Source organism: Azolla caroliniana, unplaced genomic scaffold, assembly GCF_043228905.1.
Source record: "Azolla caroliniana isolate FFs.n. ecotype wild unplaced genomic scaffold, voAzoCaro1.0.p SCAF_21, whole genome shotgun sequence".
Lineage (NCBI taxonomy): Eukaryota > Viridiplantae > Streptophyta > Polypodiopsida > Salviniales > Salviniaceae > Azolla > Azolla caroliniana.
This window is the reverse complement of record NW_028230456.1, coordinates 12,153,511-12,164,846: the sequence shown is the minus strand read 5'-3', so window position 1 is coordinate 12,164,846 and position 11,336 is coordinate 12,153,511. Positions and strand designations below refer to the sequence as shown.

Below are 11,336 nucleotides of genomic sequence, written 5' to 3'. Positions count from 1 at the left end.
GTCGTAGGTCGGACCTCGTCCGCCTTGTCCTTGGCAAAATCGGCCTCTCGCTCGTCCGCGTCCTCTTCCTCCATTAGAGTGCGTGTAGAGCATGTGGCCTTCCGACTCATTGCTCCTTGTACGCACGTGGTTTTCTTCGACCAATAGCATTGATTGGAGCTCAAAGAAGGAGGGAGATTTCTCCTGTGCTAGAACGGCGGTTCGCATCGCGCCGAACCGTGGTGCGAGGCCGCCGAGGAATATTTCCACCATCTCATCATCATCTATACTTACGCTTATTGAGCCGAGCGAGTCGCAAAGCTCCTTGATCTTTAAGGTGTATGTCGTGATGGACATGTCCCTTTGTTGAATGTTGTTCAACTCTTGGCGAAGTTGACGCTTCCTCGTGGTCGTGTTGGCGGCGAAAATCTTTCGTAAATTTTCCCACGCTTCCTTCGGCGTCTTGGCTTCTCGAATGTAACTGAGCATGTGGTCGTGAACACATGTCGCCAAACAATACATGTCGCCAAGATACGAAGTTGTTTCGATCCAACTTCTCGGTAGGGAGAGCGCTCCCCATTTGAGTATTCATTATGTCGATTCTTCTTCTTCTTCTTCTTCTCTCTTCGAATGCGAGCTATGTAGCGAAGCTACGATAGCTATGAGCCGGTTCTTGGTCGTCGGCGTAGAGCACAACACACGATCACGATGAGGCGAATGGGCTAGATCGAGCTACCAAATCGCTATGATACCATGTAAAGAATCAAGAGATGGATTCTTCTGAAGCGGAAGAGATGTAAGTTATGTGTGTGTGTAAGAGAGAGAGAGAGAGAGTGAGTGAGTGAGTGAGTGAAACACAGAGAATACGCAAGGTAAAAGTATATTGACAAAGGAGAAAGACTCAACATTATACAAGGTGGGAGGAGGGTGCTTTATGTAGTCACCCTCTCTCTTCATTAACTACAAGCCTCATGGAGCATGGGGAATGTGAAAGCTCATATGATTCTATGACTCATACTAAATACTAGAATACAAAGTGTTGACATAATGGTGACTCTTGACCGTTGGAGTGTCTCTTCACTCTCAAGATGAGTTCACACACTAGACCAAGTTGAGCTTGATTCTCAACACATAATAACCACCATAAGTTTGTCAAAAAGGCACTGTTAGTTGACCAAACAAGCTTGTCAAATCATCTCAAGTTATATGGTTGCATCAATACATGCTTTGCACCATATACCTAGCATGATGAGCTTGGAATAACTTAATCAACATTCATGCCTATTTAGCACAAGATTGAGACAACAAATGCTTTGTGAATTCTATGGAATGAATATGAGATTCTAGATAAATTTAAGATTACAAATTTAGTGAATCATTTTGCCTTAAAGTGAATGTAGAAGGGAAGAACATGGAGACTTTTATCATGCATCTTAAAGATGAAATTGTTTGAGGCCGAAGAGGGATTGGTCATCAAGTATGTTTGCACATCACATTGACTTCGAAGTTTGATGGCCTAGCCATAACAATTATCAAGTATATTTGCACATTGCCCTCGAATTTGATGGCCTAGTCATAACAATGATCACAAGTCTGACATGAAGTATAGTTATATATTTTGTAAATTGCAAAAATTGACCAACATTTGGATGCGTACAAGAAATAATTCGCTAATAATGTAAATATTCATAGATTAATTATGTAACAAAATCCTATGAGACATGAGTGGCAAAAATAGCAGCTAAAAAACAGATATACAAGTCTACAAGAGTGGCCTCAACCACAACCACCCATTGACAATTGTGAGTGTCAAGAACGTAGGGTTAGTTAATCAAGAATAATGTCTTGCAATTTGAGATAATCTACTGTTATGGAAAATGATATGTAATCTGTGAGTTAGGATTCATATCCTCACACCCACCCTCTGATGCCACCCTCTGCATATATATGTATCCAAATCAATTGATATTGCAGGTAATCTATTACTTTTCAAGTTCTGTACAAGCTTTGATGATTTTGTTTGGATGTCTTCATGCTCTCATTTGTTTGGCTATTTCTGAGAAAGTCTTCCCCCTATGCTCAAAATTAAGGAATTCGTCAAAGCTTGCACAACCAGGACTGAGCAGGATGGCATCCCCTGTAATCCATCAGATAATGACTTAAGCACTAATCTCATACTTTTCAGCTATATCTTTAAGATCTATTTATATTAATGGAGGAGTTGCAGAATTAGACCTTTTAGAGCAAAATCTTCAGCTGTTTTGATTGCCTCCATCAATCCCTTGCTTTGCACACATGGTATTGCTATACCACCTTCTTCAAGATCCTTCTTTATCTGTTCTCCCGAAGCTCCAAACTGCAAATCCAAATTCTCCAATGCAAAATAGAATGAGAACACTATTCTTCCTTCAAACGAAACAAGAAGAACTGTGAAAAGAACTGACCGTAACCACAGCCCTATGAGACTGCAGTAGGTGAGCAAGCTTTTTGAAACCAATATTCCCTTGTTTGTCTAGAACCTAGAATAAATAAATAAAAAGCAGTCAAGAAAGATTTGGGCTTACCACAAATGGATAAGATAACAAGGATGTGTAAGCAGGTGCAAACCTATGCAGAGATTTGGCACCAAGCAATCAAGTGATGTACCTTGTATTGATTTTAAGCATCAAAAAGACAGTTTGTCCGTTCTTTTGGAGTTTCTATTATAAGACTCGTGGCATATACACAATGTGATATATAAAAGATGAGATGTGCCACAAACCTTAGCAAGTCCTCCTAGAAGCACAACAGCGCGTCGGTGGGTGAGGCCCTTCAGTCCTGTGTATGTAGCCTCAACATTTGTTGCCTTGCTATCATTTACCCAAAGCACATCATTGTCATCAATGCAGACTGGCAGAAGCACAAAACATACTTAACAGAGTACTCAGTATATAGTAGAGACCATATATGTAGAAATGTCAGGTAAATATTTGGCATCAAACTATTCTGGTTAGTGCAATTTAAAATGACATATCATATGTACAGAAAGGGAAGAAAACTAGTGTATAAAAAAATTATGTCTAGTCTCATCAACTCTGCAAATATCACTGTCAAACCAGAAAAGGTAAATCAACTTCGTAGTGCACAGCTTGAAAAAACAACCTTGTGACTTCGATCATCGATTCGCATGAAGGCAAATAATACCTGCTTTCTTCATGTTATTTCTAGCAGGAACATACAGTGGTGTTTGCTTTCACATTGAACAGCTTGAGCAGACCACTTTGACAACATTTTACTCCAACGGCCTTGATATGGACATGACCAACATATGAAATATGTGAGGAGCCTGGGTCATACCTTACTAGTCATAAGTACCATTTTGAAGAGAGAGGAAATACTGCTTTGAGGTTTGAAGTAAACTCATGGTTCACCAAAAGGGGCACCAGAACAACCTTGTGACTTCGATCATCGATTCGCATGAAGGCAAATAATACCTGCTTGCTTCATGTTATTTCTAGCAGGAACATACAGTGGTGTTTGCTTTCACATTGAACAGCTTGAGCAGACCACTTTGACAACATTTTACGCCAACGGCCTTGATATGGACATAACCAACATATGAAATATGTGAGGAGACTGGGTCATACCTTACTAGTCATAAGTACCATTTTGAAGAGAGAGGAAATACTGCTTTGAGGTTTGAAGTAAACTCATGGTTCACCAAAAGGGGCACCAGAACAGGAGGAAATCTAATTCTCCATTTCTTCATTCAGTACGCTCTGCATTTTTTATCAAGGATCATCTCAATCTACAATTGAATCTGTTCTATAGCTTTTGCATGTAGAACTGACTGTCTCAATCACTAACTGTGGTAGAGGTCCTGAGCTGACATATAACACTATAACACATGAGAGACATGTTGTCCGTCCATATATGAGGGCCCACTTATAAATGCATCCTACGGTAAGTGTAACAAGAGGCCCTCATATTGGGCCATCTTCCTCCTGAGAGGTGTTGTGGGGCTGTTATAAGTTCATTCATTATTCAATTTAATGATATCAGTTTAGATCACTCTATTCTTTTAAATTTTGATCATAGCAAAGTGTGGAGAATCAAAGGTACATTGAAACGGGCTAGTTGTAATTATGTCATGTTGTAATTATGCATTTGTAATTATGGCAAAGTGTGGACAATGATTATCTTCTTGTTCTGCCAACTGGTAAGTGCCAAACTTGAGTAACTTTGCAAACCCATTGGAAAAAATCCTTGAGAGAGGTGTATTCACAGTCAATAGTTTGCTTTGTAATCCAAGGTTGGGTATTCGAATAATCAATACCACTGCCAGTTGCTCCAAACGACCCATTATGAGAGAAAGGGCCATTATTCTCATAATACTGAAATTGTCGTACAATAATTTTAAACAACAGATAGCATTGGAAGGTTGAACAAAGGCTAGAAGTTGGAAAACATGTTAAGGATCAGTCAAGGGCTTGCTCTGTAATCCAAGATTGGGTGTTCAACTATCAACTCCACCTCTAACGGCCACAAATGACCCATCATGAAATAGGGCTGCTAATATCATAATGTTGAAACTGCTGTGCAATCATTTTAAACAGCTGATGGTATTAAAAGGTTGAGCAAAGAACTATATAAAATGGGAATATGTTGAGGACCAGATTATTACCCGTCTGCATCCGATGGGGAAGAGATTTGAGGAACGGAATGGCATTCTGAACAGTGCTTTGATTTAACCCTATATCTAGCCCGAGAACTAGCAAGGCAGCTGTTCCAGCATTTTGAGCGTTATGAGCACCAACAGTGTTTAAGGTTGTTAAATCTAAATGAGCATCTTCTGATGTGGTAGGAACATGGATTACAGCATATGATCCTGTATCATCAACCTTCCCAAAAAACAAGAGAGATGTTTGAAACATGCCTGGAGCTACTTTCCATGTGTAGACTGCAATTCTCCACACATTTACTCACTTGCAAGATACCTTAACACCAGGAAAGTCGCCAATCCAAGCTCTTGTTCCATGACCACCGGACTTCTCAGCCAACTCTCGCAACAGCCAATCATCTGTAGTATCAAAGAAGAAGCTACTGAAGGAAAACAAAATGTGGAACGAAAGAAAGAATAAAAGTCAGATATTGAAGCTGTCTCCATTTCAATGTAGATTCCTTATCGAAGGGTATTCAATGATTTGGATAAGCCTACATCAACTCATGAATCTCCTCTGTCTCATCTATTTCATGACTCATGCAAAAGTGCGAAACTCATTAGCAAATCTATAGGTTCTTCATTTTTCTATCTGTGTTACAATGAATGATTGAAAAATGAGTTGAATACAACCTAAACTTTTGTAAATTCTTTCGTGACTGAGAACATCGGAAAGTAATTTTATACTCTCTCTTAAGAATAATTGAATGATGAGGAGCCATACGTGGTCAGAATCTCATGTTCAGTTCTGTAAAGAAAGATCGAAACTGACTCATCTGTCAACAATATCACAACTACACCAAAAACAGTGACAGGACTGTGTGCTACATGGAATTGCCAAGTTTGATAAACCTTCTAGTTCGAGGTAACAGGCATCTATACAGGTATTTGGCCATCATTTGCAGGAACAGTTTTGCAGTTTGCATGATGACCAAAATTCATCTCCTCAGATTAACTCCCATAAGGATCCATGTGTGTATGAAACCTACACAATACTGGAAATTTTACTAGCATTACAATGTTAAGATCTTTAATATTACCAGATTTATATAGAGAATTTTCTTACTTGAAGGAATCACTGCTAACTGTGAAGAATTCATATGTGAGAAGAGTCGGCACTTGCATGTTCCATAATTCTCAATTGTTTGATGCCTTTCCAGATGATCTGGAGTAAGATTAAGCACTACCGCAGCCTATATATATCAAGAATTTTCAAATATAATGTTTAGAAGTTGTGGATGATGAATAAACAATTTCAGTTCTACAACAATCAAGCAAGTAACTCACAGATGGTTGGAAATGTGTGCCATGGATCTCCATTTGGTAACTACTAACTTCAACAACAGCAACCTACATATAACAAGAAACATACAAGTTAAAATTTTAGGCATCATTATATCCTATACAAGAAGAATCATCATAAAATTCAAATTTCGAATGCATCAATTAAAAACAAGTGTTGTTTAACCTGAAAAGGGATATCTTGTCGTGAGGATTTCATGCATTGCAAAGCAGCATCTGACAAAGGCACACCCAAGTTTCCCCCTGTGAAACACTGTATTCCAGCTTGTTCCAGTATCTAACATAAAAGATAAGATTATTTGATTTGGCCCTATTTCACATCATTTGAGTAATTCCAAGCAGATAGGATACCTGTCCAGAAAATGTTGTTACTGTGGACTTGCCATTAGTTCCTGTAACTGCAATAACCTTTACGTCTTTGGGAATCTTTTCTGCTGCAAATTCCAGCTCTGAGACAACAGGGTGACCCTGTTTCACTTCTATAAAATTATAATCCTCTAAATTTCTCCACTTAAGTTTTGGGTTAGTTTGCATTGTATCTATAATATTACCTTGCGTATTAGATCTTCGAGATTATTGCTCCTTATTGACACGCCAGGAGATACTACTATTCTTTGGGCATTATACAAGTAATTTTGATCATATTCCCCAAGCTCCAATATGAACCGAGAATTGTTCTGCCATGACGGAGAAGGATCATCCTGTGGAAAATAAATATATATATAATTCAAGTCATATAACACTTCTGAAAACTCGAAAAAAGGAACACATTTCTGATATCAAAACCAAAATCTACTCAAACCAAGTGAGCTTAGGGCCTGGATAGGGCATCAAGTGTTACCATTGAATTTTGCAAGCAAGATGCACTAGGAAGACCACCATACTTATATTAGACCATTAAATATTCATTTGTTATATGGACAAAATAAAGTTAGTGAATAGGCTTTGCTTTATGGTTGGTATTTTTAGATCTATTGTAATTTTTGTTTCCTTTGTCACATAAAATCAAAAACTTGCAAATAAAAACGAAGTGTTCAAGAACAAAAAAATGAAAATATGCCCATGATATTTGTCATGTCCATTGGAGCTAAAACAAGACAGATATATTAATGCCTTTACGTGGTGGTGACCCACGAATGATTTTATCTTACGATGAAAGAAATGAGTAAAAATTGCCTTACATATTCTCATTATAACTTATCCCACTGTCTTTTGACTGTTTTCTGACAACGTCCAAGATGGGCACAAACATGAGGAAGGACTCTTGGATGTTGCAAGGAGTGGATCATATATGAATATGTCACCTCTATTTAGACGGTTTAGAAAACTTTGATAAAACCAAATATAAAGTAGGAAAAACTAATCAATAGTAGAGTCATGGCATGCAACAAAGGAATATGAAGGAGAGGAAATATTTCTATTTTCACAATAATATGAATGAATTTTTTTGTAATTTACATATGAAGTTATTGCTCAGAAAACATCAGAAATCGCTTTGAAAACAATGACATTCCCAAAGACATACTGTGCATTATAGATGAACCTAAGGTGCATAAAGTATTCATTTATCACATACAGGCTTGACCGTGCACACAACTAAGAAATTCATCAACATGAAATAAAATATGGACTAAACTATCATAGTGGGGGATGGTCAACACCTACAAGGAACTGGAGAAATGGATCAGGTAAAGGACAGCATTCCTTCAATGGATCAGGCAAGGACATCAAAGTCATAGCCTTAGCCTCCAATCTCTCATCCTGATCCATTCATAGCTAAACTCTGGTATATGGAGCTCAGGTTTCGGGATGCAGTATTCCAGCAAACAGGTTGGATGATATGGGGAAATAAAAATCTAAGGCATTATCCCAAGGTTAAGACTAGGATAGCGTTCCCTCAATGGATTAGGCAAGGACATAAAAAAACATGGCTTTGGCCTCCAATCTCCGAATTCGATCCATGCGTAGTGTAAACTCTGCTAAACGGAGCTGAGGTTTGGGGATTTGGTATTTGAGGAAACCCTAAAAGCTTATTCCGAGGTTAAGAGCACGACATTGCACTTTATATTCTAGAAAATCGAAGAAGACTGATAGATTTTTATGCCCTCCAAACAGTTTATAAGTAGACAAGGCCTTCAATTTGCTTCCCTAAGGCTGCAAGAGAAATTGGATGCTTACTTAGATTTGCCACATTGAAAATCCTCCACACAAAATGGAGACGAACCCAACATAGATCTTAGTTTGAGTACTTCATGCAGCCATTTTAACACTCAATATTGAGAAATTACAGAGTGCAGTTGGCCAATGTCCAAGCTCACATCTGGACACGCATCCCCTAGAATGCAATCCAAGAATGCGAATGCTCAAGCATTATATATAGAAACTGTGTGCTGGCTAAATATTGACAGAAAATGAGAATATGTGACCTATACTGCTTCAACGTATCAGAAATAGAAGATCTTCCCACTTTGGAATGTCTCCCACGTGGGGACAATTGACCCTACTTTTTTCAGGAACTCCTACAAGGTTTTACAAGCTTTCAAGAACTCTTAACAAGGATGGAACCATCCCTGAGAGCATTCGGCATGCTCTTTTCTTGTCTGCTTGACTATAGTGCCAAATAAATAGAAGATTAAAACAGTGAAGTTCAATAACTAGCGTAGTTTTTCATTTCATCTGTTCAGTTTTTTTTTGTTCTGCTATTTTTAAATCCCTTATTTATACAGCTTGGGAATTATTTTGTAATGTTCGCTAGTCTGATGGATCATATTGTCCCCAACAGACATTAATATATGAGCATCATCTCTTCATTGGTCATTTTGTCCTTAAGAAGACATCAATATAACATTTCATTTCGACATATTATTTTAGGTCTCCTTCAATTTTGTACTCTATATACCTACGTATCTAGACATGCATGTCCTCAATAGGGAGATGGCATCATCAATACTAATGATCATGGAGAGCTAAAGAAACGCTAAATCACCTCCTAGCATGGAAGTAATAACACAATGTGACTGCAACATCAGATGAAGAGGATACCTGAAACGACAAAATGCTTTTGTTGTTGTCTATACCAACAACATAAGCTCCTCGAGCAAGTGCTAGCCTTGCTGCTGCTCTTCCAGAAACTCCAAGGCCCAATACCTACAAGGCAATCATTGAACATCTCATGGAACTTTTCCAAAGGCTTTGCAAAACCCCACATGCTCCAAAATACAACAAAATGAGTCCTCAGGAACCTTATGTTTTTGGTTGTATCGATGCATTATCCTTAATGTATAGATGATTTCATCCTTAATATATACCTATATGTAGGGTATATATGTCTCCGTATGTATATATACATCTATGTGCACATGCACACATAAACGCTTCAGATTTACATACACTGCGTCTAATTAATGAATTATACATGCATATTAGTAGGCATGTTGTCTTATCTATCCAAGTTCTTGTCAAATTTCCATGTCAACGCTAACAGTTTACCGTCACTAATTTTCCTTCCAGATCCTTGTCTGCATCAAGGAGGGACCGAACAACACGGTGGTGGGAAGGAAGCGGAAGAAGAGCGCGAGAAGTGAGAAGAGTAGAAGTGGATAGTGTCGAGTACGAGTATCTACCTCCCGCAAAGGGAACCTGCATCATCTCCATTCTTTTTGGTAAAAGAAAAGCTAGCAGAATTAGGCTTGTGATGGGGTTTATCTACATATCATCTATCCACGCTATTCATTCGACCTCTTAATAATGTACATATGTTAACTAACGTATAACGTATGTATGTATGTATGTATGTATGTTAAACGTGTGTATGCGACGTGTGTCTATTAGCTACTAAATCATAAATAGGTCTAGTGAGGGAATCGCGGCCACAGACGGTGCAGGTTGCTCAGTTTTCAATTGAGGGTGTGTGCGATCTGCACCGTCCGATTTGTTGGGAAATCGGTCCCTCCGGATGGGATCCGGTTATGAATGAAGAGGACCCGGTGAGAACCGGAAGAGAAGAGATATTTGTAAGTATGTCTTATGAGTAAGCCTATTGAGGTTATATTTGTAAATAGCCCTAAGTTCATATAAGTATAAATATGACTTAGGGCAATCACTTTGTATGTGTAGAGAGGGTTGTCATATTGTTGTAGAGATAACTGTTGTATAGATAGATAGAGAGAGAGAGAGAGAGCAAGATAGTAGCTATGCGCACTTTCTGTTGTAACCACCATTTGGCGAAGATCGCGAGCACGAGGTCGTTGCCTCTATGTCTCCACTTTGTATTTCCTCTCATATAGTGATAGTTGGAGTCTGTGGGCTCCCGTGGTTTTTCCCTATTAGGGTTTTCCACGTAAATATTCTGTGTACTCTCTGCTTCCCATTTCTGTGATTCAAGACTCGGTTGTGGCCAAGCAATATTATGCGTTATTCTTCACAATCTGGTATCAGAGCAAACAACACAAGAAATGGAAGAATTGTTCAGTGGCATGTTCAAGCTCATCGGCTCCAACTACTCAGTGTGGAAGTCGAAGATGAGGATATGTTGGTGGTTAAAGATCTTTGGTTGCCAGTTCAGTTTGGGGACAAGAGACCGGACAAGATCGATGCCACAGTGTGGGAGGTGATGCACATGAAGACTACGACATATATCCGGTGCTTCATCAACATGAGCCTGTACAACAACTTCAATGAAGAGAGCAAGGCTCATGAACTCTAGGAGAAGATCGGCACGATGTTCTAGAACAAGAATGCTATTAATTGGGTTTCGGTATTTCGGACGCTAGTGAGGCTCTGGTACCAGGACGGCTCTAGTATGGCAGAGCACATGAATGCCTTCCAGGGACTAATCCACCAGGCAACCTCGTTGGAAGTACCTCTTGCCAATGAGGTGCTCGCATTACTCCTGCTTGGTTCCCTCCCGAATAGTTGGGAGACATTAGTTGTCACATTGGGCAACGTCGGGCCGGAAGGAAAACAGTTGTCCCTAGCAAGAGTCAAGTCAAGCTTGCTAGATGAAGAAGCTCACCGGAAGGACCGGGAATCCGGAACAGATCCGAAGGCCTTGGTCATGGAAGATGACCACAATCGGGGAAGAGGCCGGTATCGGAGTCCCCAAAACCGGGACAAATCGGGGACGAGGTCGAAGTCAAGGGGGAGGCCTACTTACTTCTATTGTGGGAAGTCGGGGCACTTCCAGAAGAACTGTCTGCATTTCCAGAAGAACTGTCGGAAAGAGAAAGGAACTAACAATGCCGATTCGAAGAAGGGTTCGGACCGGAAAGGCTCGGATCGGAAGGGAACGTCGGCAATCACGACAAGTGAAGAAGAACTTATGCTCATTATTGAGGAGAATGAGTTAAACCTTGTC

At 39.4% G+C, this 11,336-nt stretch overlaps 1 protein-coding gene across 1 annotated transcript; it reads right to left on the bottom strand.

Annotated features, from left to right (window-relative positions):
- Positions 1–1,750: 1,750 nt before the first annotated feature.
- On the bottom strand, positions 1,751–9,634 carry LOC147850645 (uncharacterized). The gene is made up of 13 exons (XM_087336284.1): positions 9,470–9,634; positions 9,023–9,127; positions 6,532–6,681; positions 6,332–6,448; positions 6,147–6,257; positions 5,966–6,028; positions 5,745–5,871; positions 4,956–5,038; positions 4,643–4,859; positions 2,741–2,868; positions 2,424–2,498; positions 2,215–2,335; positions 1,751–2,116 (listed from the first exon to the last, which is right to left on the bottom strand). The coding sequence occupies exons 1-13, from the start codon at positions 9,632–9,634 to the stop codon at positions 2,010–2,012; spliced, it is 1,569 nt and encodes a 522-aa protein (XP_087192410.1). The 3' UTR covers positions 1,751–2,009.
- Positions 9,635–11,336: the final 1,702 nt, after the last annotated feature.